Source organism: Rhea americana, unplaced genomic scaffold (assembly GCF_003343005.1).
Source record: "Rhea americana isolate MKP2758 unplaced genomic scaffold, rheAme1 scaffold_174, whole genome shotgun sequence".
Lineage (NCBI taxonomy): Eukaryota > Metazoa > Chordata > Aves > Rheiformes > Rheidae > Rhea > Rhea americana.
In genome coordinates this window covers 1780587-1806071 of record NW_028185861.1, presented here as the reverse complement: position 1 = coordinate 1806071, position 25485 = coordinate 1780587, and the positions used below count along the sequence as shown (strand labels likewise).

Sequence of the window (25485 nt, the reverse complement as noted above, 5' to 3'; positions counted from 1 at the left end):
GCAGTCAGCTCTACCYGCAGTTTTTCTAGCTTCTTATAACATCCCTTGCTTCCCAGCTTTTTTCCCCTCTGTCACATCTGTGCTTACTACCTTGTTCTTGCTCACGTACCTGAAAAGATCCATTAGTATGTCATGCTTCTAGTTTCTCAATTAAAAAAACTATCTGTTAATTCCTACGTATGTTAGTCAGGTTACCCAGTTCTCCAGATTAAAAAAAAAGTAAGTTTTTTAGATGTATTATCTGATGTTTTATAGCATCACCTTGAAGAATGCAAGTAAGTTTTTTAGATGTATTATCTGATGTTTTATAGCATCACCTTGAAGAATGCAAGGTGAGTATGTAAGGAAAAAAACCCTCCAAAAGTGTTAGAAGTTCAAGCTGCCTGGCAAACAAGTTTCAATAGTGTTAACAGCTTGACAGTTTTAAGTAAATGGTAATTTAAATTTTTAATAGAAACAGTCAACAGATGGAAGATCAAAGTTTATTTTCTTTTACTACCAGCATACAAAAAAAAAAAACATATTGCACATCAAACAACCAAAACAAAAATAAAAATACTCTACTAAAGACTAACATATGTAGTTTATACAGAATAAACTTTCTGGAAATTGATCTTTTCAGTAGTTCAGGTTATGTCTTAATGGACAAGACTAATTCAGCTTAGTGTTAACTAAAGCTATGTTTGATTTTTAAATACTGTACAGTTTAATAAATAAACCAAACAAAGCCTCAATGTAGAACAGTCACTGCCAATGTCACCCAGTATCCCTGCAGATTATGAGAATTTAACAAATGTATTCCAGTGGTCTGCAGATTTTTCTTCTACATACAGCATTTAAAAAACATGTATTAAAACAGACCAGTTTCCAGACTAAACTAATGGAGAAATTACATTTCAGTGCAAAATATTTTAGACTGCATTTCTTTCTAGTATTCCTCAGGTGAAGAAGTGGTTGCATATTATTAAAAATGTAACAAAAGCAGCTAATGCTTTCATAAAGAGTATTATGTTAGGGATCCCCCTCACATCTTTGCCATATTTTGAAAACAAAATAACATTTCCTATAGCCAGCAATTTTGTTTATTTAAATGTTACATATACTATCTCAAGGCACATCTGATGATATATTTATAACACAGTAGGTGTCAAAGTATGTTTAACATATGATTTCTTCAGGATCCCTCCCCGTTCTGTATTCCAAAATGGAGGAACTGAAAGTGCGGTGTCAAGACTGGCGATCCATATTCTATCTTTGGCAAGCTTATACAAGCACTATTTTAAATGTAATGTAAAAGAACTGTAAACTAGGAACTTCAGTTTATGAAACGCCATTCAGCACTGCTTCTTCCTGATTATTTCCCTCCTCTTGTACTGTAACTTTCTTTTCATCAGGACTGTGCTGTAGTTTAGAAGGCTCATCTCCAGGAGTTGTAGCAGGACCATTCACTGCCTTTTCAGAAGGGCTGTTTTCATCAATCACATCTTTAGCCTAACAAAAGAAAACAATGTTAAAATTCCACCAAAAGAGATGTAGAATGTAACTGAATTTCACAGCAGCTCCCCCAGCATCTTTGCAGTAGGGGACACCTGTTGTCTACCCGTGCCCATATCCCATCATTAGCTGATAATTTATAGGATACTTCAGGATCCTATAGATAAAAGGATAGATAAAAGCAAACAAAGGTAACTTCGAGACAGCATACCCTTGACAATGTTTTACTTCACAATTTCCATTTCTTTATGGGACTGAAGGCGTTAACTTAGGAGATAAGTTTTATACTGTAAACAGACTTTTAATGGGAGTAAGATTAGATTTTTGTTAATCAAATACGAAAAAACATATCTCTTATTTTGCTAAACTCCAGAGTAACTTGTGGCAAGAATTCTGCTTTATTCAATTTTGAAAATTATTTTTCATGACAGGAAATGCCACTTGTAAGGATAACAGATTTCAAATATAAAATCTTTGTAATATTAAGTTTTTGCAAAACAGTTTCTGTAAGTCACTGAACTGCTCCCCAGTTTCCTCTATTTATAGAATGCTTTGAAACTTAACTCTGAAGACTCAGTGAGACTGATGTTAGTTTTCACATTTTATGCTCTAATGTTACATCAGTCAGTACATTATTCTAGAATAAAGACCCCTCATTTTAGTAACCAGCATAATGCTAAAAATCTGCACCGATACTTTACAAGTCAATGCTCAATTTTGTTTTTTTCCTTGCCATTTTTGCTTTTAATGATTTATTTTTGAACAGCACCACTGGTACTTGAGCCAAACACGTCTTTACTGTTTTGCACTGCTGCATGGGAAGAGAGAAACAAAGGAAATATCCATAAAGATAACTCTTCTTTCTCTTACCGCTTCTTTCTTGGTTTTGGCTAGCGTCTCCTTTGGAGGGTTTCTTTGTCTACTTTGAGATTCAGCTCGTGATATATAATCAGCTACTGTTACTGTTCAAGGAAAAATGTACAGATGACACTAATGTTAGAAGTCTAATTTAGCATTCAGCATCATACGGCTTTTCTGTACAAGTTATGCTATAACTGGGAAACATGTTACAAAAGGCCTTCTTCACACTTTCAGTATCAGCTACATAGCGAGAATCATTTTGATTCTGTTAACAGATTTTCACCAAAATCAGTGCTAACAGGTAATAACCTGAAGGCAGAGTCTTAAATAAAAGGAACTAAGTCTGGTCTGATTGTGTATCTTATTGGAAAAAGGGGGGCTTTCTATACTGGATTTGGAAAGCACTTAAAGACATCAGACTGCATGTCCTTTATAGACTGTATTCGTTACTGGAATTTTACTACCCTGAATAATGAAAAATTTCACACTAGTAAAATAAAGGTAGGTTAAAATACAGAAAGAATTAGGGGAGGGGAGGTTCAACATTATAGCGTCACTTACGATAAAGTAGCATTCAAATCTTTGTTACTTCATGAAGCAATCAGCGAGAGAACTCACCCTCCTGTTATTCAAAAGGCAATCCACATAGTCAGCTCCGGCTTATGGGTGGGTGGATTAAAAGTGATACGTGAACAGACACTGAAACTGGCTCTGTATGAGCTAGCTTGTATTCAAAAGCAGGAGAGCCACGTGTGCACTGCTATGGCCACACTTACTGGACTCTGGACAGGGGGTTTCTGATCTCTTCTTACCACCTCAGCGAATGTTCTTGTAGCCAGGGTTTGTCTTATCCCGCCCTCTCATAACCACAACAATTAAGAGTCTATTTTTAGAATACAGAGTACTATGAATTTAAATACACATTCGTATTTTTGATGAGCTGAAGCATATTAAGAGTCAGCAAGCATTATCTACTGAACAGTACAATCAATTATATTTAGTATATCATGCATTCAGGTGAACTATTTCTCTGGATTTGGCAATGATTTTCTAAGAGATTTGTACTAGCATTTAAAGAAAAAACATGATTTTTCTGTTACACTAATTAGACGCTACAATTGGATTCCTGCATAATTGTTGAGACCACAAGCTTCTGCATTCAGAGACACAGTTCCCTAAAATGGTGTTCTGTACTCAACTCCTATAATATAAAGGCAAGATACGTTTTACACACATGGTGTAACCGACCGAATCTTTAACATTCATACTTGTAAGTAGGAACCTAAACGTACAGCAACAGAAGTCAATACAGTTAAATGACTGAAGTACATTGATAGGTTTAAATACTTGCTTATATAAAGCAGCTTTCCACTAAGTCAAAATAACTGAATCTTAACAGAATTTAGGGAAAAGAGTTTAGTTACTATTCCGTTCTAATTGTGCTCACTTTCAACTTAATAGAAGTTTATGAACAGATTATATCAGTAGAGCGTTTTTCCACAAAGTGTACAGCCTTACCTACCAGGGCTCTTACTGTTTTATTTAAAAACATTTGAGAACTCTAAAACTGTCAGAAAAAAATGGTAACTCCACTTTTGGGAGTTTTGCTTTGTTCCTAGACAAACAGTTTTAAGAGAAATACCACAGCTTTTGTAGAGATGACTAGCATCCCTTTACATTTCTGGCTAAAATTAGTTTCTCAAAAGCAAAAGATGAAACCTGTTTTTACTTTTCCCTCCTCCCCCTCTCTTTATAAACTCCTATCTGTTTCTGACAAAACTGTGGAGCGCTCAAAAGCGATGAGCTACTTGCCTTTTTCTTAGTTTTAATTGTTGTAAAGCAACAACTTTTTTTCTACCAAGTCAAATGCAATATGAGAGCCACAGATGAAAAGAAAACAAGTATGGGTCAAGTTTTGAGCCTGTCAGCCTAAGACCTTCTGTCACTACTACAGGACATGTATTTATAAGCATGTTCTAAACCAGGCATTATATTGAAAATTAGCTAGTTCACCTTTAACATTTCAAGTGTTAGTGCACATAAAGGAAATGCAGCAAGCCACAACAATGAAAAATGGAAAACATGCAATTTCATTTAAATTGCCCCTCCTTCCCACCCTCAATTTGTGGATGTTCACAAAAGCCAGAGACTGACAGCAGCATTCTGATACAGGCACAGGACCGGCAGATACCATGTAAGTTCCCTCACACTGCTCTGCCAGGGCACATACATCCTGCCACTCCAACTCTGCTTCTCAGCCAGTGCTGAAAAGATTGTGTCACATTCAACACAAGTGCACAGATGCAAGTAAGTGCAGAGCATGAACCTTCATTTAAGTCTTGATCCTGGACCACTGAAGTCAACGCAAGTTTGACTATTGACTTCAATGAGAACTGGATAAGAAGCATGAATTATATTTCCAAGCAAGAAGTTAGTTAAAAATTAGTATTAATTTTTTGTAAGTTCTCCTAGTATAAGAAATGTCTTTCATCTTTATCTAGTAGTCTTATTAGTTATTAATCTTTTTATATTATGCAGCTGTATATATTACATGTAGAACAGCAGACACAACATTCTTTCATGCTTTTGACCTGAATTATCCACAGCTTCACTCGAATTACCTGGCTGTCTATCTTCTGCCTGACCCCTGAAGCGACGCCTGCGGCTACGATTGCGTCGCTGGGGTTTTTTGTCACTATCATCTGCAATTGCAAAGTTTACCATGAACTATTTCTGATGATTTAAGGGGGGAGGAAAAAAAAAAAAAAAAAAAGTCTTCAGCAGTTTCAGGATGGGGCATTTAAAATTGTTTCTGTTAAAGAGACAGCTAAATAAGACAGACTGAAAGTAAAATGTAATTTTATACTGCAAGCATACAAAATAATCTAAAAACTAAATTTTTACTTTTTTGCTCCTGGCTCATTAAAACATTTAAGTCATTTAAGTATATGCTTAATGACCTCAGATTTCCTTGATTAAATCAGTAACTACATGTCAAATCCTAGCCACATAACTCTTAAAAGAGAAGCTTCTACACTATTAAGCAACTGATCATGCTCTTGTCCCAGTGCATATCAAGAGGCTTTACTACGGGAAAGTACRTAAGCAAAAGCTGGATAGAGACAAAATAACAGGTACTTAACAAGCTTTCTTGAACTGAGACAGAGGCTAGCAAGGACAAAATAGCATGTTGATCCAACAGTACTGTGTTTCTGAAAACAGCAGTACTAACTGAGCACAAAAAATGCTGGTATATCCTTCAGACAGTTATTATAAGAGACATGTAAGAACAGTAGCGCAGCTCAGTAAACAACAGAACTCATAGCAGAGCCATGGAGGTAGGAGTCTTCCTTCAATCAACAAATTGCAAACTTCAGCAAAACTTATTTTTACTAGTGCAGTACCGTGTTTCTGCTAAGGAAAAGTTTCACAAATGGCCTACATACCTAAACCATTCTCATTAACAGAAGCTGTATCAGACTCTGTCATTCCATCCATTAGAACAGCATCTTCATCAGTCCTTCGTCTGCGTGACCGCCTACGACGGTTACTACTGTGGTGAGATTCACTAGCATCAGTATCCACAGTCTGGTCTGATTCCGTGTTATCAAGTAAGCTGTAAGGATTGCTGTCCGGATCTTTAAGCACTAAATGCAAAAGGAAAAGTTTCCATCTAAGATACTGTAGTTACATGAAATTAACTTCCATGTTGATTTAACTCTACATTTCCAAATATAAAAGCATTTTACAAAAAGGTGTAATATACAGAACSTCTGTATTTATGGTTTCATGCTGCCTTCTATCTGACTACTTCTATAATCCAGCAGTATATATTCTGAGACACTAGTGTGGCAAAGCATTACTTCATCACTATGATTTCTAAAGGAAATAGGTAAGGGATTTTTACTTAAAACTGTTTAATTTGTAAATATGTAACTTTTCATTTTGTTATCAGGGTGGTACTTTAGTCTACTATTAAATTGCTATGAATTGGCACAGTCAAATTCTGATAAAACATTAACTGCCATACTACCACTTCTTCGTTATTTTTTATCTAAACTCAAGCTTAAATGGAAAGGTGACCATAAATGAAATACTCAAGATTTATAACCTTTAATAAATGTCATTATCTGTGTGTAGCAGAGGAAGGAAATGGAGAAGATCATCRTAAGCAGAACACAAATGAATAGCAATCTAATCACATAGTGTATGACAACAAACTATCACACAACTCTACTGAAATCCAATATATTAAGATTATAATGTAAAAATCAACATTTTAAAGTAGCGGGAGACTACAGAGGAAGTTGCTGGGAACGAAAACTAATCTGAAAATGCATCTGAAACACACTACCAGAGCTAATGGATGATTTGCCGCCACGAGGTCCRCCACGTCCCCGACCTCCAGATACACTGCGTCCTCGTCCTCCAGGACGCCTTCTGTTGTCACGCTGATGTCTGCTCTCTCTATCATCTTCTCCTGCCAAGGACCAGTCACTAAGTTCATCTTTTCTCTCAGATTCTGTTTCAGAGGGATTAGAGAGCTCAGAGTTTGTACCTTGTACAAAAAAGAAAAGAAAACTCAAGATGAATACGAAGTTTGGGATCATATTCTGGTTTCACATTCTCAAAGAAGTTTCTTCAATCGACATGACTGGTTATATCAGATATATATATATATGTACATACAAAGGATAAGCAACTTAAGTTTCCAAGATTCCTAATCTAAGTTTGTTTTTAGTAACATGACAAATAAAGGCTTAAATGTAAATAAAACTGTGTAATTCATGTACATAGATAAACCAAGGACAAAAAAATACTATTTTCTGTGTGTATGCTAGAGACATTTGACAGAGTTTCTGGACAATTCTGTTAAATTCCCAAGGACAACTTTGCCACCTTATAGCTAACRGATGTTGCTAGGCAACCTCTTGTAGCTATTTTAAGGCTGCTTGAACAATTTAACTGTATATGTTAGATAACATACATAATACCCCATCCTTCCCGAGCAACAAACTGCAYACAGCTTTTTGCTACTTAAACTCTAACACCTGCCATTTACTTCAAGCATTAAGAAACTCTCCCAACTAAGTATTCTGGAATAGAGATATTTACACCTGTATGGTTCTGGCAGGCAACTCTCTCCATTTGGGAAACAAAAAATCCAAATGAAATTACACACACTGGGTGTATATAAATAACCTGAAGAACATCCATTACAGTTTGGTCCAACAATTCATCAGGAATAAAATAAAATACAAAGTAATAYACTTAGAATTATCATCAGAATTCACCCGACAACCATGGCACAATCCTTTAAGCTACTATCAGCAACAGAGTAAGCAACTCAAAAGTAGCACTCGTCAGATTTTGTAAGGAAGATTTTGTAAGCTATATATGCACAGGAGTAATTTATTCTAGTCAGTAAACAGGTTTTGGTTTTCTACTTTTCTCTATTTACCAGAGCAACTATTTATCTTATTTTGTGAAACATTTCTACAGTTGAGCGCAAACTGTCTTTACTTGGGGTGCTGCTGCCGAATGAAAAGTTGACATTCACCCCTTTACARAACTAAGCAGCAGTTGCTAGTCAATTTAAAAGGTCATCAGAATATATCACTAAATCTTAAACCAACAGTTAGTTCCTGACCAAAACACAAACAAAATTCCAAGAAAACTGTGTAACTGCCTCCATTTTAAATGATTTTAATTAGTATGTCTGTGTGTGTATAGACACACACACACATATATATACATACCCACACACACACACACACACATCCCTCAACCAAAATAGATAAATGCAAAGTCAGATTTTTTTTTGGCTTATGCCTCCTGGACAGTATCTGTAGCTCTCAACTTTGCATGATATAACTATTATTGAAGACCATCTTACTAGAGTTCAGTTGCTTTCACTTTTTTCAATTTAAAATTTATTTTATCAAGAAGGTAAACCTAATGAAAATAAAATTATCGTTTTAAGTTTTCAACCTTACCTTCGCTCAGCTATGTTGAGCATCAAGAAGTCTAAAAACAGTTATRAATTCAAGAATATACTGAGTACTTAATAGATGTTCTACAATTCAAGAAAACTCACCGTAACCAGATGTGTAACTGGGGCCTCTGCGACCTCTCCCTCTTCCGCTGTATGATCTGGAACCTTGTACTGAGGACAGGGTACTCTCATCAGTTGTATAGCCCTTTTCTTTTTCAGGAACTCTAGCAGAGGAAGGTCTGAAACCCATACCAATCTGACGCAACTGTTCATCTATCTGAAGCCTCTCCAGTCTTAGTTGTTCTACCTCCTACATAAAGAGAAATAGAAACATTGTACTGCTGATGAAGAAATGCCATTCCTCCCCTCTCAGTGTAGCGTTATCGACACAGTCATCATAAAAAACAGCAATCCTTTAGGAGAGTCAACACCACCTTGAAATTGACTGGAAACAGAACCGAATTATTCTGCAGCATCTATGTTTTTAAAGAAGTCTCTAAAAATTTTCTCATAAATCACCATGCTGAAAGACTGTTTTTGAGATTACTATCATCTCTCTTAGCCACATCCTGCCTCACATTTTCAAGTCAACTAAGAAAGGCAAACTGACAAAGAAGCACTGCTCAAATTCATTACTTCTGTCAAACTGACACTACGACTCCACACAAAGCCAACTGATTTTAATGGATAATTGTTTTAATAAAATGCTACRTACCTTTTTACTCAAAGAACAAATTTTCTCATGACTCATTACTAAACTGTTCTATTTGGTAGCTGTGAGTGTATCAAAGTTGTACGGATACATGCATACGTACAGTTGGTTTGTGTGTAACTATTAAATATTCCATTCTACACTAACAAAGCATTGGTCACAACAACCTAACACTAATGTGAACCAAAAAATGGATAACATTTCTAAAATGTCAAATAGAACAGTGCTTATAGTCCAATTATTTCAACACTAACAGTACTAAGTAACCATAATCATGTAATTAAAGGCTCATGTAATACCTATACACAAGGGAGGGTTCAGGAGGGTTCAAGTCACTGAGCTTCAGTGCCCAATTTACAGATGAACAGTTTAACAATTACCAATTCCACTGAAGTTAAGGATCTCATTACTTCAAGAAAAGTTTCCTTTACAGCTTCTTTTTCCCAGAATACAGAATTAAACACTTACCTTTAGATAGGCAATGTGGTATTCCAAAAGAACTTGGACATTTCCAATACTTTCTTTAGTACCAACGAATACAAACGGTACCATTCCCTATAGAAACAAGATGCCAAATCTTATTTTCAGAAAGAGTATTATCACAAAAAACTACATAAATGTTCTGCTCAAATTACACAAATGAGTGTAATAATCAAAGATGCTGACTGAATCTTGGGCTGCATCACAGATGCACTAAAAATAGCTCAAATATTATATGGACGGCAGGGCATATAATATATGTTAAGGACTGAAGACTGTCTAGAAGCCCCAGCAACCTATTCCAGCAGTCAAGATAACCTGATGCATACTGTCTACAAATCACAATACGGTCACTGCACAGGTTTCCATCATGGCAGGCACTGAAAGACTCCCCAGAAAATAAATGTCCAGTGGTCAATTAAACCTTACAATATGATTTTTGTCTAATGTCTTCATAGGCTTAAAATATGCAAATATTAAAATTATTGCTCCTGTATTATGCAGTTACAGTACACAAAGGAGAAATTTTRTTTTTGCTACTAAATGCAAGATTCTCTTTAAAAAAATTTCTTGAATTGTTTCATATAAAATTTACTGGGAGATATCAGCCTGAAGAGACTTTTAAAATTTATGTCTCTCTATACCCATAGAAAAGTTATAAAGCTGGCTTTGTTAAACAATCCACAAGCGTGGCTCCATCCCAATATGCAAATCACAGACACCTGAAAAACCTCAGCTAATTTGCTGTCCGTCCTAAACATTTTTAGGCAGGGGTCCCAATGAACAGCAATTTTGTTCTTTTTGTAACATGCACAGCATCATTAGACGTTAGCCGTCAAAAAAGACAAATGCTGCGCAGACCAAGATGCCTGTTTATGAATGGCGTAATGATACAAAAATGAAACACTGATCCCATTCCAATGTCCTAATTTAACATTTTATCTTATTTCAGTCATGCCGCACGAATTTTTAACTTCTACGTATACTACACTATGTTTTCTTTTTGTGAAAAAAATGCAACRTTACTGGTTTCAAAAAAAAATCCAATATAGCTACAGGAAACAAGAAGAAAGTACTTACATCTTCTCGAGGCAGTTTATTTTCATTATCTCCTTCAATTCTCACCCTCACGACTCCAGACTTGTCTACAATCTCCTGAATCACTTTTCCATTTTTTCCAATAACTTTTCCTTCAGAGGGCAAAAATGATTAATTTTGAACCAACATGCAAAATAACATACTGGGTCTCTTGACATTTTCAGTTATGTAGAGCGTAACTGCAACAGCAGCCTGACCCCCCCACTGTGCTATAAGAAAACCAGGCCAAAACTGCCAGTATGATATCCAAACTATATACATGCATGCATATACAAGGCAAGTTTTGGTCAAGACCAATACTATATTCAAGTTTCAAATAGAACTAGACTAAGACTAAAATGACATGGAAGTTTTACAGATGCCTATTGGAAATTTAAACTTATTTCAGTTCAGAATTAAATTATTAATGCACGTGCTAAGTCAGGAGTTAAAAAAAAAAACAAGCTTTCTTGTAATTTTAAACTGCCAACTCAATGTACACTTGAAGGCCTCTTAAAAATAATATAGTCAGAAACTACTCAATTTGTTTCTAAAATTTAATTTGGCCTGTACAAACATAAGCATTATMCATATTCTCCATATTATCTTTCAAATATCTACTTTCAAATCATGTGTGATTTAAAACAAAAAGGTTCTTCAGAACCCATATATTTACATCTCAAGAGTGACTGACTCATTTGTATCCTTCTTCAAAAGCTTCAGTTTTTCCTAAATCTAAAGTTATATGAAAACACGTCTTCATCCCTGCTACATTTATCTAGCACTTAAAAATATTTAAATATAATTTATGAGTAAAGGAAGGTAGAACATTCAAAAAATAGGATATATCAATCCAAAGTTTGACAATAATTCCATAGAAGAATTCTTTATAGTAGATGTTATGATAGAGTGCAGAAGTGTTAAGAATTCTGTCAAGAATTAAGAATCTACCCTCAACAGCTCAAACAGCTTAGCACCTTGTTTTTTTAAAGATCTTTATTAAGAAAAAAAAAAAAAAAAGTCCTTACAGTTTTAAGTCTACAATCTTATTTTATACAGCGGTTCTGTTACAGCTCAAGAAATAAACCACACTGCTTATATGCTTAGCCATTCTTCCATGGCTAATGGTTAGCCAATACTTGGGAAAAGGTCCTCAGCCCTGAGAGGCTGCGGTCGCTCAAACTGGTGGCTCAGTAGATGGCACTCTTCTCTCTCGGTACAGAGAGAAACGTAGCGGGCATAATGCGATAGCTTCAACTTGAGTCATGAACACTCCCCACGCTTCTAAGTTTAACTTGGCTGTCGTCAGAAAATGTAGCTAAATATTATTCTGTTTAAGTAAATGACCTAGGGGATTTAGCCAAGATGGTCGCTTTCATTGTAAATTTAAAATATATGATTGTTTCACAGAAGCATACAGCTACTCCAGGCCACTTCTCAGTTGGGTATGTTTCTATGACTAGTGTTGCGATTTCTATACAGGCATGTTCACATTAATCAGAATGCCATACAAAACCCATAAAAAAATTCTAGTTGTAAAACARATTAGATTTAGCTGCAGAGGTTCTTGGTTCAGCTATGCTTGCCGAGTGAGATTACAGAAAAAAATTTGTTCTGTATACACTTACAATTACTCTGCTGAGAATTAAGTAGCCCTATAGGTTGAAACAATGTTTAAAATTTGGTCAAAGAGAATCAGGAAGTTGAATCAGATATGTAATTTTTACAGGTCCTATAAAAAAAAAAACCATACCTTAACTTGGTCACCTTGAAAGTCTAAATTTAACGGCTTGCAAATAAATTATTTAAATTACATAATCCTTAATAAGCAATCCCTAAGCCCAAAACTATAGAAAATAAAAGCTGTGTTTTTAATTTCTGCTTTGGATAGTCCAAACTGTTGTTGAGTAAGGTGCAACATCTGCATTCCTAACACTCCCTTCATCCCTGCATTGCCTGTGGACAGGTAACGTAGAGAAGGAAGCGGCGAGATTAAAAGCACAACAAGCAGCTAAGTAAAAGCAGAACGAGGTAACGAAACGGAAAAGGACTGAAGACTGAACTGGGAAAGATGCATTCTTCTCTGAAAGGGGAAACAGAGGTAAAACCTATCTTCAAGCAGTTTATAACTACCTACCCTAACATGTATTTACAAGTCTTGGGAAATTCAACTTTCACAAAACTAACTGCAATGGAAAAATGCCCATTTCTAGACTGAGGATGAACTCTCACAGTAGTGCTCACTTACAGAACAGCTCAATACCATCCGAACACCACATCTAACCAGTCTGAACCCAGAAGGGGGCAATGATACCAGAACTGTTTTGTGTCCTTCTTGCTATTCCAAGGTAGTACTTTCATATTAAATCGTACAAGTTAGTTTTAGCATTTCTGAGTAGTTAATTTTGCAAAAGAATTTCTCTGCTCTGCTAGCATCTGAAATTCTAATCTTAACAYTAAAATCAGATTGTACTAGTCTGAAACTGTTAAAATTAAACCATTCTGTGGGGTAAAAATTGACAGTAAGTTATCAATAATATGTATGTAGTGCCTCCTAATAAACCCTGCTGCRTATTTTAAAAGATTAATCACTTTCTGCTTAGAAGGAGAAATCAAATATCGCACTAATATCTAAGTCTTCTATGCACAGTCATGCTAATTAGGCTCTCTTTCCCCAATTTTTGAAGTTTTAGCAGTATTACATACCAACAAGATTTCTGGGCACCTGAATAAAATCCTCCACAAATTCCAAGTAACTTCTAGCCTTTTTTACTGCATCAGCAGTCTGGAAATGAATAAAAAATTGAGTTTATTTGTGAATTCAGTATGTTAGAAATAAAACTCTGTTCCAACAGCTGCAAGTCTTCCAAACAGCTACAAAAAAAGAAAGAAAAAAGGAAAAAAAAGGAGGAATATAGATGAGATTCATCTAGTTCAGAACTAAAYGAATAGAGAAATAACTGAGTAAATTCAGTAGCAAAGCAAAGCACAAGTAATGAATAAAATAACTTTTTCATGCTATTTTAAGACATTTGAAAATATCCTCTGCAACTTATCACAAGAAAGCCCAGTCTTAAAAATACCCTGCAGATCCATCTTGAAGTAGTCTCTGGTAGACATCAATTGGGGGAAAAAAATGCCTAATTATATTATTTTCTCCAAAACCTAGAGACACAATTTCCAAATCTAGAGTCCATTTGTTTACCACAAAGGCTCTTTACTGAAAATAACCTTTTAAGTCATCCTGTCAGCATTCATAGAAATTTCAGCATACAAGAATATTAATTTAAAGGAAACYCTAGATCAAGCAACTTTTATTTCATCCCACTTTGTATGAGTAACTAAACAGATGGGCAAACCATAAACCTACAGTTTTACCCCTGCATTTCTCCTAGTAAAACTGGCTTTGGAAGCATCCAGTTCTTCCTAGTACATGCCAATTAAGCTGATTAGCATGCTGATGCATGCTATCATTGAAGTTATTTTGTCAGCAACATTAATTTGATTTATAACTTTTTGTGCCGATCAAGTGCACTGCCACGTTTTTCCGGGGATCGCAAGTGGAAAAAATGAGGAGAAAATGAGCATGCCACTTCTCTCTATTGCCAGCATAAGATATACATCTAGGGAAAAAGAAAATGCAGYACAAGACTGACCTGGCAACCCTCGTACCTGGTAATGTAGGCTTCCATTTGAATCTTTCATGGAAAAAATCCAATACTGTTACAGACATGATGGTCTCCCATGGTGCAAGAGTTCCACACTGAACTTTTGAATACAGGATTACACTAAGATTTCAGAAGTGTGCACGTAGGTAAGATCTTTCTCCTTCAATCTCCTTCACTGAAGACCGACCAGTGGGATCTCAAATGCACTCCGTTGAGAAGACAGTAACCTGACCCTTACAGGATTTTAACCCATGATGGGTAACATCTGAGGTAACATCGAGACTCCCTTCATCTCTCCTTCCCTTGCATGTCCTCCCTGCTTTCCAGTCCATATGCACAGTTACTCATTTCTTCAGGATTTTGTTGGAAAGAAGGACAACTGCCAGCTGAGGGGATGACAAGCGATGAAAGGCCTGCCTCTATTCCCCCCCTCCCACCCCCTTTCTACTGGAGCCGACGTGTAGCACCACTCCTATTCTGATGGGAAGCAAAAGCAGAATGCAGTGTGATGCCAGCTGGGTTACACAGTGTAGCATAAAGCAGGGGACATGACTAGTATTGCAGATGCCGTGGTAGCATCAGCAGTAAAATTCAGCATTGCTTGGTATTGCTAGCAATGAGTTATATACCATCTCTTCAGTAATCTGACTTGTAGTAACAGCTAGGATAAATATCTCTGCATTATTTCCATTTGCTAGAGGGAAGAAAAACTAATAGCCCATAGCAAGAACAAGACCAGGGACTCCAAATTTTGTTTTGGGGAAGGGTGAAGGAGGGAAAGAGCAAACAAAATCACACCTTTATGAAGTTGCAGCAAGCACTCCTCAGCTACAATTAGTGATCACTGCCCTATATTGTAATATTATATTCTAATATTAACATTTACACTCTTTATATAGCTAAATATGCATACACTTAAGTACATCTATTAAGGAGGAGGATAGAAGCAAATATGTCATTATAAAGAATACTACGCAACATGGTTATTTTAACTACAAAAAATAGTGTACTGCACTAGGGAGTCTGTCCTCATCATGCATCATCTCCATTTCATAATGCATATGACAACCCTGACACAGAATATTGGTTTCTGGCCACAATTCATTTCCAGCATATTTTTCAAGACAGGGCACCGTTATTGGTTGGTGGGGAGAACTTACAAATGCGCTTTTGTATTTTATATTTATCTTTACTGTTAAATGACAAAAAATTCTGTTAATTGCACTTAACAGATACTGAAACAAGAAATCAACAGCCTCAAAATAAAAGGAGCAAACTGTAGATTTTAGAAAATGACTATCAACATCTAGTCAGTAACAACAGACCTGTTTGAGCACTTTTTACACTAACATTTCAGCCCTCTCACCTATCACCTTTTAAGGAAAAAAAAGAAACAAAACTCCCCAGAACCTCCCCCTTACCCCCCACCCATCTTCAGAAGTCTCTATTTCTGGCAGAGGCCAAAATGCTAGTAAGGGGAAAGATAGGCAATTTGGATTCTAAAATGATGAAAAAAGCAATAAAGCATAGAAAAAAAAAAAGAAGAASAACAACAGAAGGTGGTTGTAGGAAGCAGAGGCTATGCTGCACACAAAAAAAGTAACACCTAAAACGATACAAAAACACATCAACACAACAGAAATTTTCACCTTCAATGAACTCTACTAACAGGACACAATTAATTATCCAATTCACAACATCCTGCCCCATAGGTATGTTTATTACTTGGTCTTTCACAAGGAAAGAAAGATGAAAAAGCGACTGCTTTCACACAAGCAGTTAGTTAATAGAAAGTATAAAACAAATAACTGCCAGTAACTGGTGTTCTCCAATACACCATATGCATATCTAAACTTTGCCTCAAGCACTCAAAACTTTTGTGCAAGTACAACCTATGTGACATATTCTCATCCCAACAAAATACAGTACCTAAAGGTGGTTTGGGCAAAGTATTCTCAACTTCCTCCCAAACAGTAATTCAGAAAAGAAAAGCGATTGTAAATAGGGTGTCAGTGTGCATATGAGTAAACCATCTGCAAGGATTTCAGTTAATAGTAATCACCTTTTTACCTTTGAGTGACAGTCTGTATGTCCATTCAGGGGGCTTTGGTAGCTCCAAGTAGTACCTCACACAATCCAGACATCTCCAGGTTACTTGCACTATCTTTAATATGAAGATTAAATGCAGGGTTTTTTTCTACATCCAACATTATTTCTGCTGTCTTTGCAGCAGCACAGCTCTACATGAGAGTCTGAAACAAGAACTGCCTGGCAGCAGATTGTAGGGAAAGTGTTCCTTAACACAAACACACCACTGCAGATCTGGTGGACTGCATTCCTGTTACAAACTGCAGATCCATCTCAGGAGTCTTGTAATAGTTTCTGAGAAAAGGTTTTCAAAGTCTTGGCATAGCCATGGTAAAACCTTAGACCTCCTTAAATGTAGACTTTCTCTGTGAATCACCTGAAAAGCCTAGTCCCATGAAGATAATGACAGAGCCAGAGTTCTAAGTTATGTCAGGCAACAGCGCTTTTTCCATTACAATGCAAGGTTTAAAACAATCTCCCAGTTTAAACAGAACTTAGTTCATGAAAATGCCTGGAATGGTCCTAGAGAAATACTACTTCTCTGAAGAAAAAAAAAGCAATGCGGAATAATCTCCTGAAAAAGGCAGCATCTTGCTATCCTTCTGTTCAAAGGAACAGTTATCAAAACAGATAAGTATCTTACAGAATTGTGTAATAGGAAAGAAGCTCAAGCACTACTAGCTGCACAAGAATGCAGTGCATTTTGCCAGCAAGCAAGTCTAACAGGAACCTTACTGTAGTTTCCAGTGAAGCTCTCCTTCACAGGGAAAGCACAAGATTTAATTTAAGAGTACAGAGAGCCACTCAGTGTTCAAGTTCTGAAATTCAGGGTGCTGTGGTCTCCATAACAAGCATCACAAGCAAGCAGTTCTAGAACAAGTATCAAAACTGGAAGGTTTGGAACCAAAGCAGTCTTGGCCAAGCATGGAAAAACATCTCCTCCTCCCCGCCCCCCAAAAAAAMCAAACAGAACACCCCACATTCCCACAATGTCTCACAACTTAACTTCTTCCTAATYTTACAGCTTTCCAGCATTCTTCAGAATTTGCTTCCTTGTCTTTGTCCAAAAATCCCTAATCAACATGGATACATTGCTGCTGGATCATACTGGATCACTGCTCTCCCCCAGTCYCTGGGCACGAAATTGTCTGCCAGTGCTTTTAGCCATTTAGCCTGGTTGCTTGCCAGCTTCAGCTGAAAAGTGGCAAAAGAGTAGGCAAATATACCTAGATGCTTTATGATCTTGTCACGTGGAGTATTTTTAGACTGCCTGGCTTTTTTAGAAGCAGCAATCGTTTCCAGGAATGACAAAGCTGGACGTGTGTAAAGGGTTTTTTTTTTTTTTTTTTTTTTCCCCAGATGGCATCTGGTATTCGTAATTGCTCCTGCAGATGTAAGCAGCTAGCATATGAGAGGCTGTCACAACCCTTCCATACCATTCATAAAGAGCTCAAGATTGGAATAGGCTGGATATCCTACTGTGTTTAAACTTGCCAGATTCTTCTTTGGAAATTGTGGGAGATGACTTAACTGATAATACTAAGTCAAGAACAACCTGCAGTTCATCACTCTGATGGCCTAGAAGTGTTGAAGGTTCCCAAGACCGAGACATAGCACCTCATGGATATACTGAGGAATACAGAAGTAAGTATACCAGTGAACCCTGAGTAACTCATTATGAGAGTATTAAAGGGTCATGGTAAGAGCTCAACTGAACCCTCCTGCTAATCCTCCCTTCTTCAGGGAAAAAAAACACTATTCTGCCACCAAGAGCATGTACAGACTCATCAGCTGGGACTCCACCGTGTTTGCTGTGAGAACAGTGGAACAAGCTTCTTTCCAGCAAAAGGATAAGAATTTCAGCTCTCAGATCACCTGAAACAAAATGAGTTCCTACCTCCTAATCGAAGAATTCTGGGTAAAACACTATCGAATGGCAGTCTGCCCTCCTCTCAACTATATCAACTTCAACTAACCCAGAGATCACAGCCATAACCCTCCACCTTGATGCTAGAAAGTTATAAACCTGACAGGGATGGAGAGTAATTTGAAACCAAGGAATCTTGAAATAGTAGATGACCAAGGACTTCTAGAAGTGCTAACACTAGAGATTCAAGTGGCTCCTGTAGAGCTGGTACCACGGGATAAAAACCCTCAAGGAATGCTGACAGGGTCCCAGTGAAAGTGCCATCTTGCATAACTACTCTTTTAGCCCCTGCACAGACCATACTTTTGGTCCAAAGACAAGGTCACATTTTAAGGGTCTTGTGAGTCTTAAAGCACATCAGAAAACGTAAGTGCTGTCATAACAGTCACACAAACCAATCTGCAGCAAGCCAGCATTATTTTGCTAAATCTAGCATTAATTTTCCAAAATAAAAAGGTGTGGAGATACGTATCTTAACTTATTTGGCTAGTTCAGAGGAAGACCAAATATCACACAGCAAAAAAAAAAACAAATGAACTAAAAAAAAAAGATCAAAGTACAGCAGAGGAACTCTGAAAAAAACTGTAATCAAGTAAGACCACAACAAATGAACTTTCCCTCAGAAGGGACAAGATGTGCAGTTAACCTTGAATTCATGGATCAGCACATGGACAGCTTAGGACAGAACATATTATGGACACCACTGCAGTAAAGTCTCTTATATCAAGTTCACGCAGAACAATCTCCCCTACTGTGAACATGCATAAGGACATTCAAAGGAGAACTTTGCTATTTCCAGTTCTTAGCTCTATGTAGTTCTCCCCCCTACAGGAAAAATAGTGAATTGCTTATTAGGGTCATAAAAAAYTTCTCTCTTACCTCTCCATAGATTCTGAAAGTACCAGTATCTTCCTCAAGTTCAATTGCAGTAACTCCTGGGACCTTTCTAGCCTGTTGTATGTTACTGCCATGTGTTCCTATAGCAAGTCCCATTAAATCTTCTCTGACTACAAATTCCTCATGAAAGGCTGCAGCAAGCTGTTTTGTGCACTAGAGGGAAAACAAAGTAAGGCTCATCCACATGCACTCCATGTAAAGTTCAGTTCTGTGTTCACTCTCGAGCAACAGTTTCTAAATTATGGCTTACTTCTAAGTGTTTTGTAGCTTCTTCATTTCTTGACATGAGCATAAGCTTGGTACGAATGCTGCGCAAATGCATGTCACTCAATATATTCACCCTCTTCACTGTTGCTTCACTGGCAGACTACACAAGACAAAAAGGACATGAAGTTTCATTTTTAAGACAATACACACTGAAGACATACAATGAGGAATCTACTTCTGTATATAATTTAGTTTAGATTATCTAAATTTCAGGAACTCACATGGACATTATTCTTCCTCCAAACACAGCATGAAAAATTCAGTACTAACTTGCAAATTAGCCGTTTTCTCATTCACAACATATTTTACACACAATTTGCTGCTGCTACTGGATCTACACATTAACTCTTTCCCCAGGATGTTCCCAGGACAAACAAATGAAATATCGTTTTACCATATGCATATATGTCACTCATTGCATCAGTGGAGAGCTAAGGAAACAAGCAGGGAAAATCCAAGTCTGCAGAGTCAGTCGAGTGGATAATTTAATATTAAGTAAAAAAGCTGTGAAGCAAAACTAATGCTGGGAAAAGTCTATGCAATAAGACAGAACAGCCACAGAAGAATCTAAGTGAACAATTGCCTAACTGGCTCTGTATTCCTTTGCTTGGTAAAATCATTTTACCTTTGAAAAGGACAAACAAGCAGTTTTTGCAAAAAGCTACCTCAATCCTTCTAATACCCAGCTAGTTCATTCTTCCTTTTGATTCAGGCTCTCAGCTCTCTGGTCATCCACACTATCTACCTGCCAGTTCATGCCTAGGTTTTAACATAAATGAACTGATGTAGATCACCCTGATGCTGCAGGTTGAGGAGMAGAATGTAATACAACACAGTTACAATCTGCTGCTTCAGAGAACTCCAGCTTTGAGCAATCTGCACCAATCAGATCTGGAACTGCACTTGGTTGTGAAAGGCAAATATTTTTATACAGAGACTAGTAGCTGGGCCTAAATTTAAGCTGTATGTGCATTCACAGCTCCTTCAGAAATTCTAACCCCAAAGACATATTTTAGACAAAGCTCACACAATTTACATACCTTGGCAAGTTAAATGATTTTCMATGCAAATATAAAGTATAGTGAAAATTCATGAAAAATTTGCATAGTAGTAGATTACTTACCAGTATTATTAGTTGACCAGTTTCAGCATAATAAAAAATTCGACATGCTCCTACAGCTTTCTTGAAATCTTTATGTGCATTCTCATTAGCACACCTAAGAAAGTAAATGGTTAAGTGTTGTTTCAGCAAGCTACATCAACACAAACCACAGAGCACCATGATCAGAGCCAAGAACATTTCAGTATTTTATGACAAAGAATGTTCAGAAATTGCAGAATTCCCCAACCCCTTACATGGTCGTAACTTATTTCTTTGTGGTCTATATGTTAGCAGTTACTAAGCACCAGAGACCCACTATGAGTACACCAGCTACACATCTATTGCTCCTATTTCAGCACCTGCTTTTTGTGCCTTACTCCAATGGTTCTGCAGAAACTCCAGTTAGTAGTGCTAAACCAGCTACAGATGCTATAGGCATCCTCAAGATCTTAATGGTGCTGTTAGCGGCTTCTAAAACATAAGCTAGCTTTTTTTTAAAAAAATATATATATATATTTCCATAAATACCTTATCTTACATAAACAGACTGAATGTGTATTTGCAAACTATATGGATATCAGGCCATCAAGAAAAGTAGATGAAAATCTACTGCTTCAATATTTCGAAGTACTGATTTACAATTATAAGGTATTTGAAAGAATATTCTTGAGAAAATATGACGCAGGACACATGCCATAAATGTAGGTAATGAACTGAGGAATAGCTGTGTTGAAGTTTGCAGAGCTACTCACGCATCTCTTAGATCTTCAGGAACATCCACTGTGCACTTAAAAAAGGTGTTCTTTTTGACAGTTTTATTTTGATTCACAGGTCGGAGTCGTTCGTAAGTGACAATTTCATTGTAAGTGGCATCACAAGCAGCATATTCAATGACATAGAACTATAGGAGAAATTATTTTTTAAATTAAATTGATAATTTCAGTTAAAAATGACAAAGACATTACCACTACCACAAAAAGTCAGGAACGTGAACATACAGGTTAAGGCATAAATCTAAGCTGACATAACACCACAGTTCTACATGAAAGAGCCTGCGCATAGCTCAGCACCTATCCAATACCTCAGTGAAGTCCCAGCACTGTATCAGCACAATTTCAATCCCCCTGAAAGTATGTTCAGTTGATTTTTCCCTTTCCCACCCCTCTCTATTACCTACTTTAGCAACCCAACTGACATTCCAGAATTCAAAATGTTGACTGGAGCTCATAATTTTTCTAAAGAAATACTTGATAGAGAAGCAAATATACCTTCACAGAAATACCTGCTCTGAAACAGTAACACAAAAATGGGAAATCCACTGACTCAATGGGAAAACTGCTAGGAGTCACGCACAGTGAGAAGGAAGGTAAAAAAAATCCATCTTTCTGATACACACTATCCTAATTTAAGAGGAGASACGACTAGGAAGGTACAAGAGCTACCAATAATCTCTTTCTACTCTTCCTTCCATATGTAAGTATCCAGAAGCCTAYATGTACAGTATCCTTGAGGTTTAGCTAGGGACACAACTCCCTTATACAGCTGCCTTCCAGCTTCCCTTCTACCTGTGCATAATCCAGGAGTGCGGCAGTACTTTTTTCTCTTCCCCTGCCAAAACCAGTATCTACTTTTGTCAACATAAACAAAATTTACTCAAGTATCAGGAACAAATAAATCAGTAAAGTTGTGGCATACTTTTCCACATACTATTTCCCAATTGTAAGTTTTAAATTTAGTTTATGCATCTTCCTAATCACATAAGGCTGCTTTGATGCATACTGAAAGACAAGTTAAGTAGTCATAATGAAAAAAATAAAATGATAAACAGACACAACTAAATTTAAAGGAATCATCACCATACACTTTTTAAAAGTAGTATCTATAGTTAAGAACTCTGGTTATCAGAACAAAGATAATTATGAGAAATATGATTCGTGAATTTCCCATTTACTTGAAAAAACAAAACAAAGCAAAAAAATTCAATATGAAACCATGTTAAAGGTTGACAAATCAAAATTGAACTTCTTTTCAAGTATCACATAATATAACAAAACTATAACCATCTGTAAGGTACCAGGCATCAGAGGATGAAAACTCATTCTCTGTCAAAAAATACTGGAGAACAAAGAATTATTTAAATCAGGATTTATTAAAAGGATTAAAAATATTTTTTACTATTTTCTTTACTTTTAAAAGAAGAAAAATTATACAAATTAAGAATATCATTTTGGGCAACTTAAAAAACAGAGTTTCTAACCAAATATAATAGCAAAGTAACTAGCAGTAAAATTCTAAACTTCTGTGGCAACAGTTCAGCACCAACTAAAGAATTCAATCATTTATATCAGTATGTGTAGCTATGTTCTTAACATTCTGTTCTCCCACAAGGGCCAAAACACAGAATCCTCTTTTGACAACCATTTATTTTAAATTATATTATACTTAGACCATCACATTGCCCTTACAGAGCTAAACAGCAGTTACTTTTTGTTGACAGTTGTTGAAAACAGTATCAGAAATTAGACAAAATTTTATTTTCAACCCTGTTCCCTTAGGTTTTAGGAACCTAACACTGTTGAAGTTCACAAAATATGGTACCCTTCCTACTGAAAAGCTAAATTCTCCTGCTGTCAATCCATAAAGCCTTAGAGAAGATGTCAGACACACAGCCACAGCTCTGTACACTTAAATGTTTGAAACTAAGTTATTTTGCATATGTAACTGCAACAGCCAACTGTAAAATACAAACTTGACATATATAAAACCATATCAACCAAAGTAGTCYTTTTCCACTATACTCAGTGGAAATAAAATAAGTAAAATAACTTTAAAAAGTTACCCACGCACATAGTATGCTTAAATATCAGAATTAAATTTGAAGTTTTGAGCAGTGGCTTTAACCACAGTTAAAGTGTACTGCTTTACGAAGTTATTAGCACTAAGTTCAATTCACAAAGTAGGTTTCTTAGAAATCACGGTATTATGCATGCATGCAGCTCCCCAGTCAATTAAACTGCTAATAATGGAAGTGACTTGCTCAGTTATAAAAACACAACCTTCAGCTGTGTAACGCAACAAAGGTTATTCCAAAACAATTTCAACTTATACTTCAGTTCCATCAAGTTTTTGTACTAGCTACACTTTACTCAGAACTCTTCCATCACTAAACCTTCCATGTTCACCACATTTCACATAATGGCATAAAAGCAGCAAGTTTTAAAATAATTTACCTCTCCTTTCATCATTCGAACTTTTGCCAGCCACCAGCCACAAGGTTCTTGGTCATTTGCTCTAGAATAAACCTAAAAGGAAAAGCAGTAAAATACATTTAAAATACATACATGCATAATTCAGTTGTCTGGATGGGTAGTAAGGGAATAATACTCCAATTTCTTTTCAGATTTTCAAAAACTGCAATAGTATGCTACAAGGCCAAACTACTTTTGTATAAAATGATAGCTATCCACTCTCTGTTGTGCTTCTTGTATGGATTTTCATCATTTTGCACAATAAAGATTATGAAATTTCCATTGCCTCCTTTATTGACGATATACTAGAAGTATTTAGAGCACCATGTAACTTTAACTAAATATTTATTCAGTGCCAACTCCTCTGTAAGTCAGACATTGTCTTAACACTCTAAGTTCATACATGGAAACTGAAGTTTCCACCTCATCTTTGGCTTACTCAATATACCTAGGACTAGTGAAACGAACCAAGTTGTCATATCACTCTGCATCTTCCCTGTTTAACAAACTCCACAAAATTAATGCAAGGTCAGATATAGAACAAATTATTTGTGAAGCTTTCAGTTCTTCCTTAGCTTCCGTAAGTGTCAATCACTCTTACAGATTCCTGCAAAAAAGACATGCCAAAGTAATTTGCATACAGACTATCACACTGTCTCTTAGATTGCTGGCTTAAAATTGTAATAGCATCTTAAAGAAACTTATCATGCATATTAAGGACAAGTCAAACAAAGGAAGTTATAGCCTGGGAATTACTAAAGATATAAACCCACCACTAGACACATTTTCTGTTTTAAATCTTYGCTTTGTTAATATGCCTACAATCATCGACACTGCCCTGAATGAATTCGGTTCTGTAATGGGTCAGTTCACCAGGAAAGGAAACATCTGAATAAACTCACCTCCACTTCATCTCCTTCACCTATTTCTTTCTTGATATCAGGTGGTGGTGGTAATCTGACTTCATTAAAGGGTACCTGGCGCTCTGGCTGCCAACTGAAAGTCAAACAGACATTATACATTATTTCATGAGTTAATCTAGGTCTCAACTAAGCTTATGATGAAAAGAACTGGGAGGGCAGGATGTATCAATAATTTTTCCTGTTTTCCTATAGAATCTTATTTTTAGAACTTTGAGTTTAGTTAAAGCTCACTCTTTCCTTATAATCAAGATTATGAATAACCTTTGTTGAAGTTGGAAGCTATTCTGGTCATAAAGCCGTATTTTAATCTTTTTCTACTTTTGAAAAATGCTGGAAACAGGGCTAGGAAAAAAAAATCACTTGCAATTCATTTGCCTTTGTTGCAACTATAATGGTCATTGAACTCAGTGTTATCACTTTCACAATACAATGACAAATAGCAAGACTTCATGACAAAATGAAGTCCTTCTATGACAGAACATATAAAATTTGAGTTCTGAATCAGGATGAGTGTAATAATCATAACTAAACAGGATGCAAACAAACTACTGCAAGCTTAACTGAGCTAACTGAAGTTCTCATGAGAATTTCAACCGTGACTTGTTAAAGAATTTAACAAATGGGAGCTTACACAGAACTTCTGAACTATAAGCTGTCCATAATGAGATGCTATGATTTGAAGAGACCTTTTATCTTCGCAAAATCTACGTGAAACTGCTGTAAGCCTGTTTTACTTCTGTATCTAA

At 36.3% G+C, this 25485-nt stretch overlaps 1 protein-coding gene across 1 annotated transcript in view; it reads right to left on the bottom strand.

The window, feature by feature from the left end:
- Positions 1–468: 468 nt before the first annotated feature.
- The window catches only part of FXR1 (FMR1 autosomal homolog 1), a 100522-nt gene continuing 75505 nt past the window's right edge, over positions 469–25485 (bottom strand). Inside the window, exons 5-19 of the mRNA XM_085301229.1 lie at positions 24719–24812; positions 23799–23870; positions 21321–21469; positions 20590–20683; positions 19450–19566; positions 19182–19352; positions 13326–13404; positions 10623–10732; positions 9531–9617; positions 8453–8660; positions 6710–6913; positions 5802–6002; positions 4977–5057; positions 2365–2456; positions 469–1491 (exon numbers count right to left, since the gene is read on the bottom strand). Of these exons, the coding sequence (XP_085157355.1) occupies positions 1321–1491; positions 2365–2456; positions 4977–5057; positions 5802–6002; positions 6710–6913; positions 8453–8660; positions 9531–9617; positions 10623–10732; positions 13326–13404; positions 19182–19352; positions 19450–19566; positions 20590–20683; positions 21321–21469; positions 23799–23870; positions 24719–24812 (1930 nt within the window). The 3' untranslated portion in view covers positions 469–1320. The remainder of the gene's footprint in view (positions 1492–2364; positions 2457–4976; positions 5058–5801; positions 6003–6709; positions 6914–8452; positions 8661–9530; positions 9618–10622; positions 10733–13325; positions 13405–19181; positions 19353–19449; positions 19567–20589; positions 20684–21320; positions 21470–23798; positions 23871–24718; positions 24813–25485) is intronic.